General features: G+C 40.4%; 1 protein-coding gene across 6 annotated transcripts in view; it reads right to left on the reverse strand.

The window, feature by feature from the left end:
* LOC145462394 (uncharacterized) overlaps positions 1-11,891 on the reverse strand; it is a 238,699-nt gene that overhangs the window by 32,530 nt on the left and 194,278 nt on the right. For all 6 annotated transcript variants that reach the window (XM_081445910.1, XM_081445911.1, XM_081445909.1 and 3 more), the window contains one exon: positions 5,356-5,422. In XM_081445910.1, coding sequence (XP_081302036.1) covers positions 5,356-5,422 — 67 coding nt within the window. The remainder of the gene's footprint in view (positions 1-5,355; positions 5,423-11,891) is intronic.

Raw genomic sequence — 11,891 nt, forward strand, 5'->3', positions numbered from 1 at the left:
CAGCAGTTTGAGTAATGACTCATAATTAGAAGTTTTCCCCGTGTTCATTACTGTTCGTAGACCGTAGTAGTTAGCGTCTTCCACTTTTTTGTTGAGCGTTTTACCTATACCAATCAGTAAAGAATTACAATACTCAAAATGCGGTATTATAAAGCTCCTGTATAAAAGTAATAAAGTATCTATGGGTACTAAGCACTTGAGGCGACAAAGTGCGGCAATCTTAGCATATACTCTTTTCAGCATTACATTTGTGTGTTCTTTGAAAGATAACTTATTGTCCAGACATACTCCAAGGATCTTTAAATGTTCTTTGATATCGATTAAGGTGCCATCAAACTCCAAATCGTAATTGTATGTTGAATTCCCAAGAATCATTGCTTGTGTCTTGTCCCCGTTGGCTTGAAGATAGTTGTAGTTAAGCCAGGTAAATAGTTTTTCCATGTCTTGATTTAAGACGTGTTGAAGCACAAGAGGACTTTCGTCCGCCATATATTCGGTTGTATCATCCGCATAGAGGCGGAGGGAAGAGACGGAAACAGATTCGTTCATGTCGTTCATAAAGATGTTAAACAGTAAGGGGCTAAGGAGACTTCCCTGCGGGAGGCCGCACTGTAAAAGTGACCAGCTAGAACACGTATTATTGCATATTACCCTTTGTTTACGGTCATGCAAAAATGATCTTAAAAGTTGTAGGGCTGGTTCTTGCAAGCCATACGCTTTTAACTTTGCTAGCAGCAGATTGTGGCAAATGCAGTCGAAGGCCTTGGAGAGATCGATAGCAACTACACCCACTTCTTTTTTTTCATCAAGTGCGCGTCTCCAATCATCTGTTAATTTGATCAACGCTGTAGCGCAGGAGTGTCCCTTAAGAAAACCCGACATGTTGGGCGAGAAAATTGGTGCAAAGGAGGCGTACATCTGGTCGAACAGCACTTTCTCAAATAGTTTAGAGATTGCAGAGATAACGCTGACTGGTCGGTAATTGTTTTTATCGGTCACATCGCCCTTCTTATGGATGGGGGTGACATTACTCATTTTCCATTCTTTGGTCAGAGTACTCGTGCGAATACAGTAATTAAACAAAGACGTTAACGGAGTAGCCACGGCTATAGCGGAAAGTTTAACAATCTTTGGAGAGAAACCGTCGGGGCCAGTGGATTTCTTGGCATTCATTTTTAATACGTAGTTGGTTACGGTTTCCTTGTTGATTTCCTTAAAAGCAAAGTCAAGGTTGTATGATTTGCTTTTAATTGCTGCTATGCTAGGATGGTCGCCGAAATTCTCTTCCGTTAAGCTCAAGGCTGAGTCCTGTATTCTTGGATTTACAAAGAAGTCGTTAAATACGTTGCTGGGATTAGATACGAGTTTCCCATCATCCAGAAGATGGATGTTAGCTGTGCCATCAGTGTTAGATTTGTTGTTCGGAAGAAGAGGTTTCATCTTTTTCCAGAATAAACCAGCAGATGATGTTCCTGAGGCTGCATCAGCGCAGAAATTTTTGACTGCTCTTCTCTTTAGACCTGTAACTCTGTTCCGTTGTTCTTTGTACTTACACCAGTTTGAGTCTGTTGGCACGCGACGGAATTTCTTGTAGAGTCGGTTTCGTATGCGAATCTGCTTTTGAATGTCTGGGCTGATCCACGGCAATTGGTTATTACGAAGCTGTATTCGTTTTACAGGTGCGTGCTCGTCTAGGACTTGTTTATATAGGCCAGACCAATGTGCCCATATATCATCGATGTTGTCATAAATATAAGCGCTGTCCCAGGGGACGTTTCTGAGATCAGAAAGAAATGTGTTCAAGTCCAAATACTTCAGGGATCTGAATTCTATTGTTCTTGCCTTAGGTCTCGGTAGCTTTTGTTTCCTCACAACAAAGATCAGGTCGTGATCGCTAATCCCAACTTGCAAAATTCCACTTGTCGCCAATCTCTCAGGGTGTGATGTTAAAACAATGTCAAGTAGAGTTAAAGAATTGTTGATTCTTGGATAGTGAAATGTCCAGTTTTGTGTCATCTGTTCCGTTGCTTTGACCGGAGGTTTAAACAGAATATCCATTTGCCATCCTTTGTGGGAGGTGCGGTGGCCTCATGGTTAGCGTGCTTGACTCTGGATCAAGCGGTCCGGGTTCGAGCCCTGGCCGGGGACATTGTGTTGTGTTCTTGGGCAAGACACTTTACTCTCACAGTGCCTCTCTCCACCCAGGTGTATAAATGGGTACCGGCGAATCTAATGCTAGGGGGTAACCCTGCGATGGACTAGCATCCCATCCAGGGGGAAGTAGAAGTACTCCTAGTCACTTCATGCTACTGAAACCAGGATAAGCCCCAGCCTGATGAGCCACTAGGCTTGCATGCAGACTTTACCTTACCCTTTTTGTTGTAGAAGTACTAAATCATAGACAGCTAATTAAATATGCATAAATTAGTGACAAATGGCCATTTTTGGAGGGAGTTCCCCTAACTTGAGGGGAATGAAATATTTTTTAAAAGTTTTTGCCATGATCATTTACACACCAAACCCAACATTTCTGCCAAGTTTGAGCGAAATTGGTGATTTGAGCTGTATTATCTCCTGCCTGGTTTTCTCATGGACACACTCTTAAATATAATATAAAAGGCCATAGATGGCCCATCTCAAAATGTTATGCCGCAAAATGTACAAACTGTAATAATCACCACAAAATGTAATAACAATCACCACAAAATGTAACACTTGTGCAAAATATAACATCAACGGAAAATGTAATAACTTTTCAACACAAAACGTAGAAACTTTTTAAACGTAAAATGTAATAACCCAAGAATGTAATACAAGATAGCATGTAAAGTTAAAGTCCTAAATCAGAGGTCTACGGTAAAAATGTGCATGTATGTTCAAGCAGGTTATTGGTGGGGATGGACTGGGGCAACAGAGAAGGGGATCATCAGTGAGAAACAACATGTTTTGGGAGGTGGCCCTAGACCCTTTCTTTGTTTTCACAAACATGGGTTATTTTGTAATAACAAAAATAGTAAACATTTTGCTTATTTTTTTATACAAAGCCATAAATGTATCACTATGCAATTTTTTTTGAAGATTTGTTTCATGGTTGGAGGGAGGGCTAGTCTGAAAAAAAAGTACATAGGAAACAATAACAACCATTTATTAACTTCTCAGTAGTGAATGCAACTATCACCTGCATCTGTTGACACTTATCATTCGGGTACGGCTATTTATGAACTCAAAATTCGATCTTCCTCTCATTATTTAAACAGTTTTGTTTACTGTTGCCCCTACTTCGCTCACTGATTTAATATTTTACCAGCAGATGGCAAATATTCTCAACAGTACTATAAAAATAAAATAAAATTGAGGATAAAGTCTGGATGAAGATTAATGCCTAAGTAAGTAAGAAGTAACCAAGATCCTTTACGATTTAAACACGATGAGATTAAAAGCACTACATGCTTGCTACAAACCTGGCCAGAAGTCTTGGGACATAAAGGCAGTAACCCATAAAAAGGATTCCTTTCCCCCCTCCCCTCCCCCTGATGCAATGTTGATGTCATGCATTCAAGTCATTTTCGTCAGGTTCAACATTGCTTGGGGTAGGGGAAACAAAAGTAATGGTTTACTAAAACAACAACAGAGCTTATTTCACGAAGTACATTTACCCTCTTAATTTTAATAACTGTCCCATGAAGTTTTGACCAGGGTTGTCCCTACGGCCCTGCTTTTAAGAGTTGAGAACTAATACCTGATATCAATTCACATAATCTATGTTGGATAAATGTAATTGAGTTATGATGATACTGATTTCAAAGAATCATGCATGTTATTCGAGATCTACTACATTTTGCACTAATACATTATGCTTTAGAAAATTTATTACCTTTTGTGTTGAAAAGTTATCACATTTTGCATTGAATACTTAAGTATATTTTGTGTCATGGTTATTACATTTTGTGGTGTAACAGTCATACATTATTGTGCAAATGTAATACAAATGTATTTTGCCGAAATTCAGGGCTTTTCTTGGATTTTTGATGAAAAAATATTGAATTTTTGATGGAAGCAAATTTTCGATGAAAAGCCACGATAATTTGCGACACCTATTGTTTCCAACTATGCGAATTTTCTAATGAAGATTCACTCAGAACAAAAATTGACTTTGCATTTTTGAGCAAAAATTCGCTCTGTTTGATAAATGACTTTGAACATTTGAGTGAAATTTTGCTCTTTATTAGCTCTGCTCAAAAATTACGCTTCTTTTCTGCTTAGCAACCTCCTGCGTGCATCCACAACTCAATAGTGCACGCTATGGCGTTTACCATTTGTTAATTAGTTTATTTACATATGCCTGTTCAGCGATGTCATTCAGGACGGTTCATGTCACAAAAATTCGCTGCTTTGAATTTTGCTATCTTGAATTTTCGTTTGGTTACCTCGAAAATTCGCTACTTTGAATTTTGCAATCTCGAATTTTTGAGAAAGATTGTGATTTTTTTGCTTAGAACCCTACAAAACATCTTTAAAAAATTTGATGACTTTTCGTGGAAAATTCGTGAGAACAAAGGACGAATTTCAACAAATTTCTTTTGCATCACTTTTGCACAATACTGTACATGTACGAATAATAACGTGGCAAATATTCATTAGCAAGTCAATAGTTGCATGTTTTTGTTGTCAGTATGAGGGATTTTAAGCTTAAGGTTACACAATACCATTGAGTGATGTTATTCTTGCAAGAGATGGTATTCTTTAGAAAAACTGTTGCGAGTTTTCACTGTCTGAAGAGTTGTAAACATGTCATGCCTTTACTTGGATGTATGTCAAGAGAATATGCTGCCAGCCAATGAAATAATGGCACCCCTGCCTTCCACAGTGAGCAAAAGTGTTATTTTTGTGGGAATTCCAAGACAATAATGGTGTAATAGTTACATTCTCATTGTTAAACTTCAGCGTGTTTATAGAGCAGTCTTCACCTGGAGGAAGCTGTTTTGCACAAAAAGTCCTTGTGCTATGAAGATTATGGCACCTAACTGTTTCATTAACTTTTATTTAAAAACCTTTTTTTTAACTTGCGCATGTTTTAAGATTTTACTTTCATTTTTTGGGAAATGTTAAAATTTATAGCAACCTTTTTGTCTTGCTTGGAAAGAAAAATTTGACAAAAGTAGCACTCTCAAGGTATTGTGTAACCTTAAACAAGTCAACAGAGAAAAATAACTAGAGGACAGAAAAACAAAAACCAGACAAACTACTAAAAAGTTGCAAAACTGCAATTAGCTTAATTAGCTAAATTGTGTTTTTAACAACTAGGCCCAGGTGAACATAAGCAGTGGTAAGATCAAGCAAATGACATTAACATACCCGAAACAGGCGAGCCGGAAAAATTACTTGGGCCTGATCGTGACCATTTGGCAAATTGCCCTCTATCCTAAAATCAAAGAAAAGGTATTTTAACAGAGACAATTCCTCAACTAAAATTGTCCATATATGATTATATAATACCTATACCCTGCAGGAGAGAGACATTCCCTTCTCTTTCTGCTATGGGATACACAAGAGGAAACCCATCAACCAGAATGCTACATCACATCTGGGACTTAAATGTATGGTCTGCATGAAAATTCAAAGTAGCCACTTTTTTTCTTATCAAGCCATGCACAAACTACAATCCTGGTAAAAAGTCTTGGGACACTTTTGCCCAAATATGGTCTTTCTGTCCACCTGCCTCTTCCCAACCCGAACACAATGTTGATGTTGATTCATCCAAGGTAGACCCACTATTCAAACATTGCTTTGGGGGGGGGGGGATACACCAACTTGAATAATAGGGGGCTTAAGCAAACCACGACATTGACGGCAATGAGAATGTCACAAAACAAAAAGTTTAATGAGCAGAATGATGGCTTTGCATGCGATAAGACTTTGTACAGTTCTTTGCTGTCCTCTGCAAAACAATGTGAAATGACCAAGTTCTGCATAGTATGAGGAACGGCGATGGCTAATTTTTCGTATTTCTATTTGAAATTGAACGCTGTTGTTGCATATTTCACCTGAGCACATTTTCAGAGCCATTGACGTACAGAACAGATCCAGACAATTGCAAATTTTGCTGGTATTAAACACAGTTTGTAGTTTTTTTGTGGCTTGTTCAAAGCACAAGCTACATGTACAGGCTGCCATTTTAAGAACAGGTGGATGACCAATCTCGTGGCTAGAACAGTTTAAAGGAGGTCATTCCAAAAAGCTTACTTTTGTTGTCTTCCCCTATAGCAAGTAGACATTCAGCTTTTTCACTCACTGAAGTTTCAGCCTCTGAAGCACCTGCTATCCTGGAGGAAGTTTGTCTCGAAAGAAGCCCAAAATTCTACTACGGAGGCTGCTAATTTGAAACAATACTTGGCAGCCAGGCTGTGTTTATGTGATGTCATTCTGTACAACTTGAAATTGGTGGGAAGGAGAAAAACCTGCAACTGACTTTGCATCCTTCACTACAATCATGGACAAAAGCAGTGCAGACACTTCCCGAAAAATACCTGTTTTGTTGAATGCAAGTTTTTCAATCTCCAATTTTCAATGCCAATAGAAAGCGTTTGTTTTGTCAACACTTTTGTCCTGATGATTGTCTGAAACTGCCTTTCAGCGAAAGTAAATAGAAATTGTACCACATACATGTGTTGAAAATACTGATATACCATAAACATTGCAATAGAAACTGTCTAGTTGTAGTTTAGGTCAGGATTTGGAGGCTTAAAGGAGCTCAGTCACGGTTTGCACATTTTGAAAAGTTTAACCTAAATTTTTCAAATTTGTTGTTTGCAATCTGCGTCAATCTTCGCCATCCCTGACCATCCTTGTTCCTTTATGGTTTATTATTATCTCTATGATGTTTGTCTGTCTTAGTAAACTATTATTTTCTGGTTTCCTTCCATTTAATGGAGATTTTGTACGTGGCCAAAAAACACAAAACACCGTGACTGAGCTCCTTTAAGAGCAGTGAAGAATAGTTTTCCACAGACTCGTTTCCAGTCTCCACGCATTAGTGGCCCCTTTAGTGCGCTGCAATATTTAGTGGTCTTGTTCAGCACAAAATGAGTCCACATGGTAGAAAACAACAAACTTGTTTGTAAGATAATATGGCAAAGAAAATACCCAAATTTATGTCCATGTAGATTTTGACTCGCGAAATTTGTCTGAGTGATTTCGCTGATAACAAACCCAGTGATTGAACTCAGCAGCAGAAGTCTGGCATGACACAAGCTATCGCTGACAATGCAACAGTTCTTGGGAACAGTTGCCACCCATAAAAACCAGATTTTCTGCTTCTGTCCTTGATGTTGTTAGCAGAATACAGGCCCCGAGGTGGCTTTGCAACGATTCACAACGGTTCACAATGGTTCACGTAACACAAATAAAGAGTATCTTTTATGTTCTTTAATAGGGGATGTGAACCGTTGTGAACCACTGAAACAGGGTTCGAAATTAACAAAATCCTTAAGTTGCCATTTGGCGACTAAGTGGTCGCTAAATGTAAATTTTTAGTCAAAAAATCAAATATAAGAGACACAATCCATAGACTGGAAGACGTTCTCAATGCTCAAGGGTTTGCAATGCATTATAGGGCGATTTCGAACAGGGGTAGCCATTTTGAAGTTTTCGACAAAGAGTCGTTTACTTTAGTGTGCCTTAGAATAATCAAACATGGCGATCCAGTCGGCGATCAAAGAATCGTGGGTTTGTTTTATATCTGTCATGTTAGGATGTTATGCGTGATGTGTGACATGCATGCTCATCAGAATCTTAAGACTTTGAACTTTGGAATCGCTCCCGGGCTAGCGGCTCTTTTGACTCGTTCTTTCGACATGGTTTTCACCAGCCTAATTTCAACGGAAACACATCAGAAAATTGGCGGAGATTTAAGTAGCAGTTTGATATCTACATAACTGCTTTGGGAAGCAAAAAGAAAGATGATAAGGTCAAGATTGCTACATTGCTAAACTTTGCAGGACAAGACGCCATTGAGGTCTTCAACACATTTTCAGTTTGCCGAAGGCGACGAGAATAAGTTGAGCAAAGTCCTTGAGCAGTTTGAGCAGTACTGTAACCCCAGGAAGAAGGTAGTCTTGGAGAGACATCAGTTTTGGCAGATAACACAGAAAGATTCTGAAACCGTGGATCAGTTTGTCACACGTTTGAAAAACAGGGTGAAATCTTGCGAGTACTCATTGCTGGTTGATGACATAGTGCGAGAAGAGTTCATGTTTAGTATACAAGATCTACAAGTGAAGGAACGATTACTGAGGGAGGAGAAGCTTACACTGGAAAAAGCGATTTCTATGGTAAGAGCGTCCGGGGCTTCAAAAGAACAGATTAAAGCGATGGGCCCAAAGGAGCAAAACATTGAAAATCCGATCGTGAATGAAATTCGAGCTGGCAGCGGCAGACAGAAAAAAATCCTTCACGTCAACCGAGACCAGGTTCGGGCTCACAAACAGGAAAGTGCACGTTTTGTGGTTCTTCTCACTCATGGGGATCTTGCCCTGCTTTGGGCAAAACGTGTGAATACTGCCAGAAGCGAGATCACTTTGTGAAGGTTTGATGAAAAAGACTGCGGGATTTTGGCGGGAAAATGGTATACGCAGTTGCTGAATCAGAGGGCAGTGACAACGAAGCCGATCTTCTGACCTTTTCAGTGGATTCCATTGATGAATGCCCTTCTCAAGATGATTGGCACATCTCGCTCAAGATTGCTGATACAAGTGTGAATTTTAAATTAGATTTGGGTGTTGATTGTGATGTCATTTCCAAGTCGTTGTTGGCTCAACTTCCAGTTGGTCCCAAACAGACTTGCCAGTGCAAAGCCAAGCTGAAAGTGTATGACGGATGTCGAAGCACACCCAGTGGCAAGATCAGCCTAACTTGTGAGTACAAAGGGAAATTCATCGTGGTAGACAACATACTCATTGAGCAAGATTTACCATCCATTATTGGATTGAAGTCCTGTCTTGATTTAGGCCTGATAAAGAGAATTTACCAACTTCAAGAAGAGAACCTGGAATCTGAGTATGCAGAATTGTTTAAGGGCCTGGGTGAGATTAAAGGCATCCAGCACAAAATTCAAAGTGATCCCGATGCCTCACCTGTTATGCACCCTCCCCGTATTGTTCCTGTGGCCCTTCGCAAGCCTCTTAAGGACAAGCTTCAGAGAATGGAGAAGCTGGGAGTCATTAAGAAAAGTACAGAGTCCACTGCTTGGGTGCACAGTCATGTGGTTGCCAAGAAGAAGAATAACAAGCTTAGAGCATGCCTAACTCCTAGCGACCTCAATCGTGCTGTCATGCACAAACATTTTCCCATGCAGACCATGGAAAATGGTATTAGCAGAATACACAATCCAAAAGTGTTCAGTATCCTTGATGCTAACCATGGCTTTTGGCAGGTTAAACTAGCCAAGGACAGTAGCAAGCTAGCTACCTTTAACACCCCATTTGGCCGGTATAGTTACACATGTTTGCCATTCGGTATAGCATCAGCCCCAGAAGTCTTCCAGAATGTTATGTTCCATTTGTTTTGGGACATTGAAGGTGTTGAGGTAATTGTGGATGATCTTGTTGTGTGGAGGGAAGATACGGAGCAGCATGATGTGAGGCTTAGACAGGTATTGGACTGCTGTTGTGAGCGCAACCTTAAACTTGACAGAGAGAAATGCCCTTTTTCGATATCTGAAGTTCATTATGTGGGCCACGTGTTGAGTGCAGATGGTGTTAAACAGAGATTCTTGGGTGTGGTGACCTATTTGTCTAAGTTTATCCCAAACATGTCTCAGAAGAGTGCCCCACTCTGCCAGCTACTCCAGAAAGATATTGAATGGTCCTGGGGACAAGTAGAAGATGACACATTTACATGCCTGAAAGCTTCAATCTCCTCAGCTCCAGTCCTCAAGTTCTTTGACCCTAAAGAACCAGCGACCCTGTCTGTTGATGCAAACTCAAAAGGTGTTGGTGCAGTTCTTCTGCAGAATGACCCCCCAGTCGCTCCTGAACTTCAACAGTTGCAGAAAGTTGTCATGAGTGGATGGCTGCAGACCAAAGTAAAGACACCAGTTAAGACAATACCTTACTGGAACTACCGAGATGAAATAAGCTGCTATGAGGGTTGATATTCAAGGGTGATCGCATAATTGTTCCCCACAGCCTGCGACCCAAAATCTTAGAATGCATACACGCTGCACACCTTGGGATTGAGAAGTGCAGAGCACTTGCCAGGAGTGCAGTGTTTTGGCCAGGTATCAATAGTGCAATTGACGAGTTGGTATCCAAGTGCAGTACCCATCAGCAACACCAGCAAAGCAACCAGAGAGAGTCTTTGATTCCTCAAGAGGTCCTTGAGAGGCCCTGGATGACAGTCGCAGTGGACTGTTTTTCAAAGTATCCTGAAGAAGCTTGCCTCTCTAGTAAGAATAGTGAAGCAGCTATCATGGCAATGAAAGATATGTTTGCACGTCATGGAATCCCAGAGAGGCTTATTGCAGACAACATGCCTTTCAACGGTGTGAAATTTAAGGACTTTGCCAGTAAGTGGGAGTTTGAAGTGGTAACCTCTAGTCCACACCACCCGAAGTCTAATGGTCTTGTGGAAAGAAACATACAGACAGTTAAGCAGTTACTAAGGAAAGCTTATGAGTCCAAACAGGATGCATTCTTCGCTTTATTAGAATTCCGTAATTCCCCTATCAGTGGAATGGATGAATCTCCAGCAGAACTACCTATGAGTAGAAAGCTTAGAAAAAGACTGCCAACTTCCAAGAGCCTCCTACAACCGCAGCCTAGGTCTACTTCTCAGATTCATCACAATCTGCTGACACGTCAACAATGTCAGAAAGTGCTCTATGATCGTGGCACTCAACCACCTTCCAAACTACATGAAGGTGAACCTGTGTGAATGAAGCAGGGATGGGAATGGACACCTGGGGTGGTCGTCAAACAACACCAGGCCCCTTGTTTGTACATTGTGGCGACCCCAGATGGAACACAGATGCATCAAAATCGTTTCCATCTTCAGCTGACCAAGGAGGAGGCATCTCCAGTCCCATGTCCGGCAGGGGAAGCAGTAGTCAGTGACGAGTCAAATCCTTGTATGCAACCAAACATTAATGCTGGTATCAAAACACCAGAAATGGAATCACACACCAATATTCCGCAGGAAGAACAACCTGCCAGAAGAAGTCTATGGATTCGAAGACCACCACAGTGTCTTATTGAAACTATACAGGATACTGTCAAGCTACTATAAGTTTGAACTAAAAGAACCTTTGGGTGATTTAGTAGTTGTACACACCCAAAACCTTATGGATCGCTAATGAACCTTGTTTGCTTGTTGGAACCTTGTTTATTTCCCTAAGCTGTCTTAGAGGAGATGTCACGTTAGGATGTTATGCGTGATGCGTAACATGCATGCTCATTAGAATCTTAAGACTCTGAACTTTGGAATCGCTCACGGGCTAGCAGCTCTTTCAACTCGCTCTTTTGACAATACCTATTCGAATAAATTGTGTCTTTTATCCACAAGCAATGTTCGTTTTCCTTTGAGATTACTGCTAGCGGTAGCCCTTTTAATTTGTGTCAGTCAGGGCAAAACCTAGTCGCAAATTTGCAACTACTCTCATTTTTCTAGTCGCAAATAAGTAAAGTTAAGTCACAAATGTGACTGTATTGGTCGCAATTTTGAGCCCTGTGAAATCTCATGTCTTGCTCATGTGAACCGTAAAAAACAGAATTTATGTAAAAAACATTTTCACCTTTCTGCATCAATGGCTCCTTGAAAACCATTTCGTGAAATAATTCTTGCCAATAACTAACCTATGTGACGTAATAATTGCACTCTACTAGTGCATGACAGGA

This window comes from Orbicella franksi, chromosome 12 (assembly GCF_964199315.1).
Source record: "Orbicella franksi chromosome 12, jaOrbFran1.1, whole genome shotgun sequence".
NCBI lineage: Eukaryota > Metazoa > Cnidaria > Anthozoa > Scleractinia > Merulinidae > Orbicella > Orbicella franksi.